Source organism: Podarcis erhardii (assembly GCF_964252035.2).
Source record: "Podarcis erhardii genome assembly, chromosome: 1".
Classification (NCBI taxonomy): domain Eukaryota; kingdom Metazoa; phylum Chordata; class Lepidosauria; order Squamata; family Lacertidae; genus Podarcis; species Podarcis erhardii.
Window position 1 is genome coordinate 82675379 of NC_138497.1, and position 11062 is coordinate 82686440.

General features: G+C 42.9%; 1 protein-coding gene across 3 annotated transcripts; it reads right to left on the minus strand.

Annotated features, from left to right (window-relative positions):
- Window positions 1–900: 900 nt before the first annotated feature.
- LOC309327963 (membrane-spanning 4-domains subfamily A member 12-like) lies at window positions 901–11062 on the minus strand. Of its 3 annotated transcripts, none has more exons than XM_081837661.1 (7): window positions 10902–11062; window positions 8002–8228; window positions 6893–7015; window positions 5488–5544; window positions 5026–5154; window positions 3060–3167; window positions 901–1454 (listed from the first exon to the last, which is right to left on the minus strand). In XM_081837661.1, exons 1-7 carry the CDS (start codon window positions 11023–11025, stop codon window positions 1362–1364), a joined length of 861 nt encoding a protein of 286 aa, XP_081693787.1. In that variant the 5' UTR covers window positions 11026–11062; the 3' UTR covers window positions 901–1361. The 3 variants fall into 3 exon arrangements, with proteins under 3 accessions (XP_081693787.1, XP_081693789.1, XP_081693788.1); XM_081837663.1 differs by lacking the exon at window positions 10902–11062 and adding an exon at window positions 8952–9144; XM_081837662.1 differs by lacking the exon at window positions 10902–11062 and adding an exon at window positions 8952–9144 and having other exon boundaries at window positions 8002–8281.

Here is an 11062-nt window from a genome sequence, read left to right on the forward strand (position 1 = left end):
CTAGTAATGTTTCTTCTGGTGTTATATGTGCCTTCTGTAGCTGACCTTTGTAATGTTTTACTTTGAAGTCTTTATGACAACATTTTAGGTTCCTGTTAATTATGTTACTTCAAATGTATACTCATATTTGACTTTTTCTATCATGTTTTGTTCTGGATTGTTTTATTTGATGTTTTAATACAGGTTGTAAACCACTTTGAGATTCCCCCTCCCTTAAAAATATAAAGCAAATTAGAAACGGAATGACTAAAAATAATTATCGTAGCTTTTAGTAAACAACTCTAAACAGTAATAGCTGCTGTCTTCAATAGCATATCCTCTTTTACTATTTTGCACTTCACATGTTCTGGAAGGGATTGTTCCCTAAACACAGAAAAGAAGGTTTTACATGTCACTATGGGACACGGGTGGTACTGTAGGTTAAACCACTGAGCCTAGGGCTTGCCAATCAGAAGGTTGGCGGTTCGAAACCCCGCAACAGGGTGAGTTCCCGTTGCTCGGTCCCTGCTCCTGCCAACCTAGCAGTTTGAAAGCACGAAGTGCAAGTAGATAAATAGGTACCACTCCGGTGGGAAGGTAAACGGCGTTTCCGTGCGCGGCTCTGGTTCGCCAGAAGCGGCTTAGACATGTTGGCCACATAACCTGGAAGCTGTACGCCGGCTCCCTCGGCCAATAAAGCAAGATGAGCACCACAACCCCAGAGTCATCCATGACTGGACCTAACAGTCAGGGGTCCCTTTACGTTTACCTTTATGAGGTATACATCTGAACCCACATGTGTGTCCATCACATTTCCAAGCAGCTTAGAATCTTTTGCTGGAGTTAAAACGTGTGTGCATTATGAACATGTATTTCTGCCCTTGATCTTATGCCCAATAAGGCGTTCACACATCAGAGGAATAAAGGAAGATTGGTTTATTACATGAAATGAAAGTGACATTAGTATATGGATGCTACTTCAGATAGCAAGGTTACAAATTTAAGCATGCAGCAAATCATACAGCACACAGACCTTAATTAGGAGAATAAAAGGATCCCAAACAATCCGAAAGCCTGAAGGGTAGGTGCAGCCATTTGCCACAGCCGTGCACTAAAAGTAAAGGGAAAGAGAGAAGGGAAGGATATGGCTGTCCTGAAGTAAGCAGAACCCAAGTCTGGGTTCAGGGGTCTGTGCCCTCCATTCGGGAGTTCTACTCTCCCTGTCAATATCCTATACCAAAGTTGCAGCCACAGCACATAGCCTAGATGGGCAGATGAAAAAGAATGTTAGGAAATTGTTGTATTTTTGAGATTGCTGGGTTGCTAGTGAGATAGCAATGAAAACCTCTGTCTTAGCCTCTTCACAAGGGTTTGAGGGAAGACTATGCATTGCTGTTATTGGCTGGAGGATCAGGATTTCCTTCAGTGGGACTTACATCTTGTTTGAAGACAGGGGATGGCGATACAGTTGTGGCCTGAGAGACACACAAAATTAATTTACTATATAATAATAATAATAATAATAATAATAATAATAATAATAATAAATAAAATTTTATTTATATCCCACCCTCCCCAGCCGAAGCCAGGCTCAGAGTGGCTAACAACAGTAAAATAATACATATGAAATTTATTCATTGTTATCATCTTTGTTTTCATCCTAGCATCATTTCCTGCAATATTCATCACAGCAATATTTATTAAAACAATTTCCCTTCATTCTTCCGGTGTATTAGAACTCTTACTGGTCTCCCTTCTTTTATGACTGAATGACCAAACATGTTGGAATAATCCAAAGGATTCTTACTGCTAAGGGCCTGAGCCGGCTTGATTATGTTGAACAATTTTTAAAACTATGTTACGGCTTGACTGGAAGGCAATTGTGATGATATGTGTCCTAATAATTAAGTGATGCTTTGTGTCCTAATAATTAAGTTATGCATCATTTTTACAGCATCTAGGGTCTGACTGAGGTTACAACATAGTTCCTATTAGCTAAAAAGAGGGGGTCAGTGGTACCACACATATTTTGAATCTAGAAAAGGTCTTAGATTCAATCCAGTTAGAAATATTACAGGTAGCAGCAATAGAAAAGACTGGAGAACCAATTCTGGTTACACTGGACCAGGAGCTCCAACTCCCATCAGTCCCAGCAAACATGACCAATAATCAGGTTGATGTGGAGTCCAAAAATATCTGAGGCACCATGTTGGCTGTCCCTGCACATTTCCACACGAGGTACCAATTTGTTTTAAAATGGCCCTCAGCATTTTATTGTGCATTTACCCTTATAAGAACATTTTTGCAAGCAATTAGCGCTCATATAATGCATGTTTATATATAATTTTCATATGCCTTTTCATATGCACATCCCATTAATATTCACATTATTTTGGTAGGAGAACTACATAACACTTAGAGATCTACAAATTTTGAAGAATAGCACCTCTCAGGTGGGCACCATTTTCATTATAAAAGGACAAGGTTGCCATTCATGGTGAGTTCCGGCACCTCTTTTTCTAGAAAAATACCACTGCAGCCCATGGCTTTCATGAAGTGTGAGTTAGGAAGGTTCACATTAACATAAGAAACAAACCAAACTTCTCTCCCACACCTAATGGGGACTGATTCAGAAATCAAAACTGAAATGAACACATCTTCTCATAGAGAATCACACCTCCCCATGTACAAAATTGTTGATTTTGGTTGAGGAGAAACTATAATCTTATGAACAAGAAGGGTAACCTTGAGAGAAGACTTGCTGTCTACTTGTGGGAAATGAGAAATAAGTGCAGAATAAATGAGTTGCTTGAACAAGACAAAAAATGTCCTCAAAATAGCCTGTAGCCATGGATGATGAGAGTCAAAGTTCAACAACATCTGGGGGTCCAGTGTTGAAGAAAGCCGTTCTAGGCTGCAATAGACTCAGGATCCAGACCCAGTATCTACGACGGAATACCCCTATAGACTGAAGGAGACTATTCATATCCACAAATAAATATATTCTCCGTACCATCTTCTCCTTGGACTTTTAAGAATGTTCCTCTTAAAACTTGAAAAAAAGGTATTGAAATACTTACCATGTTGTTGCTGGCTGCCTTCATCCCAAGATGTGCTAAGGAAACAGTGATGGCAAACTCCAGCATGGTGAGCAAGAGGAGAAGGACAGCGAGAGCAGTACCTGCAGACTACACAGCAGAGAACCATGAATTGCATTATGCACTTGTCCCTCCTACAAATTTGTCCAGTTGTAGCATTGAATTACGTCCTGCCCTACAACCTACTCTTAAAAAGCAGCTTGGGAACAGTTGGGGACAGTGAGGTGGTGACAACTCTGATCCGTTTGATTAAAGTGGAAAACGCACACCTGACAAGATTTGATAGTCTGCTATACTTGGAACACACACATGAAGCTAAAAACACGTGAAGGCTCTTAATCTGGAATATGACACATTCTTGTTAATTCATTATACACCGCATGACATTGTATTACATTGTACTACATTGCTAAATCAGCTGTACAGTCAAACCTCAGATTTGACAACTGAGGTTTGACTGTATTATGGACCCACTAAAGACAAGAGCAGTCTAAGGAGCCCATGTGCATAGCAACCCTCCCTTGGCATTTGACTCAAATGCTTTTAAAACCCAAGGGCCTGCCGATGACTAGCATCCTGCAGAACAGCGTAGCAAACTACACACGTCACACCATTATGTCAGAACTAGATTAAATGGAAGGAGTCCATCACAGCTTTGGAGGACAAGCACAATTGCATTCTCTGTTGAAATGGTTGTACATGATTCTTTCCTTCACCCCCTACTAACAATGTTGGTAGTAGTCTTCACTGCATATATCTTTGCCATCCTTCAGCTGTATCAGGTTGGCTAATCTTTGGTCCACTGGATGTTGCTGGATGACATCTCCCCTCACAGCTTTACTGTTGGGCATGCAGAGTGGTCTGATGGGAATAGGAGTCCAAGGACATCTGGAAGGCCACACCTTGGCCAAACCTGTCCCACATCCCTTGCACAAAGGTGACAAATGCCTGAGCAATGGCCCATTCAAGAGGTGCCTTTGAATCCCATTGCAATAGTTGGTTTGGAGATCTATGCTCCACCAACACGGTTGGTGTTACACTGAAAAGTTTCAGGTATTATAGGCTAATAAATGCAAGAAAACATGGCTTTAATATACCAAGGCACCCAACAATGGCATTCAACCATATGATGTTAGGATGGTTCTGAGAACTGGAGTTGCACTCAGTGAAGGAGGCATTGAAGTGCCAAATAAAGTGGCTAGCACTGTGGGTTAAACCACAGAGCCTAAGGCTTGCCAATCAGAAGGTCAGTGGTTTGAATCCCCGTGACGGGGTGAGCTCCCGTTGCTCAGTCCCTGCTCCTGCCAACCTAGCAGTTCGAAAGCACGTCAAAGTGCAAGTAGATAAATAGGTACCACTCCAGCTGGAAGGTAAACGGCATTTCCGTGTGCTGCTCTGGTTCACCAGAAGTGGCTTAGTCATGCTGGCCACATGACCCGGAAGCTGTCTGCAGACAAACGCCGACTCCCTCGGCCTATAGAGCGAGATGGGCTCACAACCCCAGAGTCATCCATGACTGGACCTAACAGTCAGGGGTACCTTTACCTTTACCTATAGGCTAATCCATTGACTTAGCTGAAATAGAACAAATATCTGATGTGCTGAAAGTGCAGAAATTTCTCCCAGACTCACAAGTTTGCCAGAATTCCATATTTCTAAAGGCACAACCCAAAATGCAAAGAAAGGACATGCATGGTCAAAAGAACCACACAGGCAGTTTCAACTTTACTTGCTGTTTTCTCCACAGTATTCCCAACTGCCTCAGAGACAAGCTGTCTTTCAAACTAAGCAGTGGCTGGTCTCCTTTGCTGTAGGAACTTGTGCTTTGAAAACAGGAAGCGAAGCTCAAGGTAGGTGCATGAGTCTTTCCCATTGACACACGCTCTCATTACTGGATGTTGCCTGTAAAGTCAATGTTTTTCATACTTGTATTTACATGTTAACTTACCTGCAGAAAAAAGCCTTCAGAATCACTATAATCTCTTTTATTATTTATATCTATCTCCATTGCATATAGAATGATGCCAATTGTGGCCATTATAGCACTTGTGATGTTCATTCTCACACTGGACATAACCTGAGAGAGAGAGAGAGAGAGAATGAGTTTACCAACAAAAAACTTAACTGCCTTAAATTCAGCACCCCCTCTACCCTTGATTCCTAACCTGATTTGCTGGTGAGCTGTACTATTCCTCTGTGGACATTATCTAGTTCACACTGCAGAGCAGCAAAGGCCAAGCCAATAGACCCTTCTGTCTCATAAGTAACCTGGTGTCCAGGGAATAAAGTGTCTGTCCCGTGTTGCCGGATTCCCAATACCCTACCCCACCCCCACCCCCTTGGAATAAAGGAATTAAGAGTTAGAATGGAGAAGAAAGGAAGAAGAAAGAGAAAACATTCCACATCTCACCAAGGCTTTGTTTGGGTATTTCTCAGCTGCCACAGACAGTGATCCAGAAAAAATGAACTATCCAAAAGAAAAAGAAGAAAATGCATTTTGCTGCAGTTCACTTAAAATTCCAGGAAAATCAATCTACTTCCAACTACATAGTACTATGGCATAATGGGAGTGATGTCAGGTGATAGTATATTGTGCGGACAGGAGGAGACCCCCCCAACCCTGGGCGACACCCAAGTGGAATAATGAGTCAAGACAACATGTTATGGGATTAAAATTTGGCCACAACTTTCTTAAAGCTTCAAATGTAGGGAGACCTTGGCTTAGGCATTGGGTGTTTACCCCTCCCCTGGCCAGGGATCCAAGGAACATCAGCATTATCCAGAATGTGTGGGGATTGGGCTGGCTCTGGAGAACGTCTGTTCAAGCAGAGAGCCTGCCCTCCATTTCACCACCATAGCAGGGGATAGCAATGACAACTTATTGGCGTATGGCCTATGCCTCCCCTCAAAACAACCCCTTTAATGGGGAACCCTGGGATTGCCACCACAGGGGGGGCATGGGTCACCATTTCATGCCCCCCCCCTCATTTACAGAAGATAGACTAAAGGATTCTGCCCAAGGCCTGAAACCACCAAAGTTGAGACGTTTTGATACGGGGAAGGCAAAACCTGCCAATGCAGGTAAATTCCTTTCCAGCCCTTCAACAGCGACCATAACTTAGCAGTGCCTGCATACCTGTGAAGAAGAGGTTAACCTGCAAAAGAAGCCTTAACTGAGGGAGGGCAGGGTGGGAGAAGCTCTGGAGCCAACTAAAAACTCCCAGGTAAGTTCCACCCACAATAGTGGGTGTGGGCAGGGCGCTCCCTCCCCTTACCTGGCCAACTCTCTCCTGGCAATGCCTCCCCAGCTGGGACTGGTTAACTGGCAGAGGTAGGTGGCTACCTCCAGGTGTCCAGCTGGGGGGGGGTGAATCGAGGCTGTACTGCCGGGAGCTGCATGGGATCGGGGGGCGGGGGAGAGGTCTGCACACGACTACACAAAATGCGCCTCCCATTTGATGTGGGGAGCGGTCATTCTTTTCCTTTATGGGCAAATCGTTAACTGAATCACCTCTGAAGACAGATGAGAACTTGTATATAACATATACATGCATCTCTGTCAATTTTTTTTTTAGAACTCAGGGCATGACACATTATTTCCTTTCCTTTCACTTCATAATAATTCTATGACAATTCCATTTTGCAGAAATAAAGCAAAAGGTGACAGTGGCTTATTTTCCCTGCTGTTAGGCATCTGCACCCAAAAAGCCAAATGCTGAATAGCCATTCTAATCTGGATCTCTTCCTCAAGGTTTAAAGTCACAGAACCATGGGCACTGAAACAAATTTCATTCTCAAAGGCAAGTAATACTTACAAATATTCCACTCCAGAATGGATAGCCTGTAATAGAAGTGAAAAGTTTGTAGTATCGTTGAAAATGAACAATTACAATTGTCCCCAAGCTAATGTAGATCAGTCCCAGCATGACCTGGATAGCCTGTGAGAAAAAAGTACAGACAAGATCAAACATTCCCCTCCAAGGTGGCTTACATATTAAAACAAGAGTACATCAACTGTGAGAGAACAAAACAACATCCTTGAATCTCCCGAGTATTCTATAAAAATTCTGCTGCCCTTCAGATATTGCTGGTCCCCAACGCCCATCAGCCCCCATGGTCAATGGTCAAGTATGGTAGGAATTGGGGTCCAACAGCCTCTCAAGAACCACAATTTAACCACACTTGCTCTGAAGCACATTTTATTAATAAAAAAAAGGAAAAGTAAGAAATCCCCTCTAAAAGCTGCTTAAAACAGCTTTCCAAAAAGGTGTGATTGTGGAGGATTTCTGGATGCCAACATGTAAGACGTTTCTAAAGCCTGGGGCAGCCACTGGAAATTCCTACTGCTGAGTAAGTAAGTGTCCATGGGACAGGGCTGCCATACGTCCAGATTCAGCCCTCAAAAAGCTCAACAACTTTGCCAAAAAAAGCTTTGGATTTTCACTTTTTGAAATATGGCAACTCTACCATGGGATTGAAGATTTGCTCTGCTCTTCTCCCTCCCCACTCCTGCTAAGAAGAGGCATAAAGACAGATAACAAGAGAGATACGAGAAACCTCCAGATGTTATTTCTATCAACTCCAGCTCTCTCTTGGCCTCAAAAACTCGACAGATACAACTTTCACATGGTGAATATAATGGGTGCCTTGGACTATCAGTTTTCAGAACCCAGTCTCATCAGGAATTACCCTGAAAATTTCACTGCTCCTCTGTATGTTTGAGTCAGTTGGCCAGGCAGTCAGTGAGGGCCGAAAGTATTGAAATATCACTAACAAAGTCACAATGGACCAGAGGATAATCTGGTTGAATCTTTGTCTGGTAGTACCCTGGTAAGATACCCCCATGAATCAATTTAGTCCTTCCTACACTCTTGGCAGGAAAGTACCACCATTCCATGGACCTGAACATATCAAAGAAACTTACCCCCAGAGTCTTGATCTCTATTTTATGGAGTTTCTTCAACAAATCTTCTTGAATCTGTTCGTTGTTGGAATCTCCAGGCTGTTGACCTACATTTTGTATACATTGCACTGTCCCTGCTGGTTGAAGTCCAGGGAAATCCTCACCTGCTTGGATAGCACCATCAGAGGGAATCAACACTACTGTTCCATTAGACTTGATCACTGGATCTGTTGCCATAGCTGAGATGTCTGCAAAATGCAACTCATTTGGGGTGGGGGATGAAAATTTCAGCCTCAGTTTCCTAAAATATTAAAGGGACACGGCAGTACCCTTTAGTTAAGGCAATTGGCAAACAAAAATAACACCCTTGCCATGATAAACCTCACAATCCTATAGCTTATAAAAGTGATGCCTGCAGAGCCAATGACTTAAATTTTTTGGATAGAGATAATCTTTCATTAGGACCATCAACATTTCATAAGTCAATGCAGGATCAAAAAAAAACCCATAGGGTATCTACATTTCACCCTCCACATCTGGATTTAGGCAGATGGACCAAGGAAATTTGTGGGTACATGGAGTCATAAGAAAACACAATTTGTGACATTGCACATCATTATTGATCATGGAGTCTGTTAAGACATCAACCTTAGCTTCCAGTCTTCTAGCTGTGTAGAGCTGGAGTCAAGATGAGAGGTGTTTTCACCATAATCTCTAGTGCAGTACACAGTTCTGACTTCAGTGAGAGAGTCTGCTCTTGAAATCTGAAACCCACAGCAAAACTCTTGACTGTTAACAAGGCTGGCCCAACACCTTTCCATAATATGAGAATCAGGGTCAGCCCAAAAGGTTTTGCTGCTAGAAGCAGACCAGTAAATACTTATCCAGCACTGTTAGGACCAACTCTAGTAAACACACAAAAGTAGTGTAAAATTCAAACCTTCCACAAACTCCAATAAGGTCAGATGTACCTTCAGTTCTTTGAAAAGGTTCTGGTTATTTAGCAGTGAAGGGAAATCCCTCTGCACGTGCTCAGAAGCACTTGGTTATTCCTTCAAGTCTTTCAGATCTGAGCCTTGGATCAGATTAACTACTCTCCCCAAATACCTTAGCTCACATCTAAGCACATTACACTCCCTGATATGCTTGTTCTCAGCCTGATAATCTCTCTACAAAGCGATAATGAAAACAGTGCTTATTGTTGGAAAATAGGAAGTAGAATGGAGTTGTTTCAAGTTACTCTTTTTAGGATGTGGTTTATCCAACCAACCAAGTATTTGCAAACTTGCATTAGTGCAATAAGCCTAATATTGCAATAAGCCTGATATTGCTGTAATCTTCAATTTGTAACTACAGATAGTTATAGTAAATGAAGTCAGCTATTATTCAGATCTAATGTTACACATGGCATACCTTCAAAAACGCTTTTTAAATATATTTCCCTCATTTTGCTGATGTTCTTATAATTTTTACCTGCCCTTCAGCAGCAGTTCCAGGGTGAGTTGCAACAATTTAAAAATCATCATCACTATTATTATTACAGTGGTACCTCAGGTTAGGGGACGCGGGTGGCGCTGTGGATAAAAGCCTCAGCGCCTAGGGCTTGCCGATCGAAAGGTCGGCGGTTCGAATCCCCGCAGCGGGGTGCACTCCCGCTGCTCGGTCCCAGCGCCTGCCAACCTAGCAGTTCGAAAGCACCCCTGGGTGCAAGTAGATAAATAGGGACCGCTTACTGGCGGGAAGGTAAACGGCGTTTCCGTGTGCTGCGCTGGCTCGCCAGATGCAGCTTTATCACGCTGGCCACGTGACCCGGAAGTGTCTCCGGACAGCGCTGGCCCCCGGCCTCTTGAGTGAGATGGGCGCACCAACCCCAGAGTCTGTCAAGACTGGCCCGTACTAGCAGGGGTACCTTTACCTTTACCTTTACCTACCTCAGGTTAAGTACTTAATTCGTTCCGGAGGTCCGTTCTTAACCTGAAACTGTTCTTAACCTGAGGTACCACTTTAGCTAATGGGGCCTCCCGCTGCCGCCGCGCGATTTCTGTTCTCATCCTGAAGCAAAGTTCTTAACCCGAGGTAATATTTCTAGGTTAGTGGAGTATGTAACCTGAAGCATATGTAACCTGAAGCGTATGTAACCTGAGGTACCATTGTACTTTATTTTGTCTAGCTGAAGCCATTATAAAAAAGAAAGATACATAAAACAGAATGAACATAGAAAAGAATACATTACACAGTTAAAATAATTATTTAAACCAAACATTTGCTCAGAAAAGAGTTTGCTCCTCTGAAGAACTTATCATCTCCACAAATGTTTCTCCTTAAAATTGCTGCTCTAAAGGCAAAACAGGTCACTTTTTTTAGAGGTATAGGGGGCTCATCCCCTGATAAAAAGTTAATTAAGTATCCAATTGATCTGTCTATTTGGAGATTTAAATCTTTAAACAAGACTGCTCTTAAATTTATGTAGATTAAGGCAAACCACTAAGTCTTTGGGTAAGTCTTCAGGCACATTTCCTCGATATGAGCAAACTCTCTCTTCATAGCAACAGTGTCCTTCAACTATGGCAGAGTGGATTGACTGAAGCCGCAGAGCTGCAAAGTCTTTTCTTCATTTGATATTTGTGATGTTGGTTACTTAGTGCGGGCACGGAGTCTAAATGGGAAGCTTGGCATACAAAGTGGCACATTTAGACAGCCAGGCAGAAGTGTGATCAGCATAAAAACCATGCTTTGAAATGTGAGATTTCATGTGGTGAGATGCCATCTCAAAGCCTAATGAATTCAGAATGTCCAAAGAGTGGCCGTATTCGCTCAATAACTTGAAGCATTTCTTGATTCCAAGATGGGACCGCTCTAATGTTAAGACTCAGCATCTCATTGAAAGCAGAAATTACTAAAATGGGCCTTATCCCCCTGACCTTTGAGGCATAGCTTCTTCCCCCAGTTCAGATGGCTCTGGCAGGTGCCTAGCTCTGCCTCCAGCACAGCCACTTTCTCCCACAGGGTCACCACCTCGGCACTCGACGATGGAACTTCGGACATCCTTCAGCTTTCACTGCAGATGCAGCAGCCGAACAAA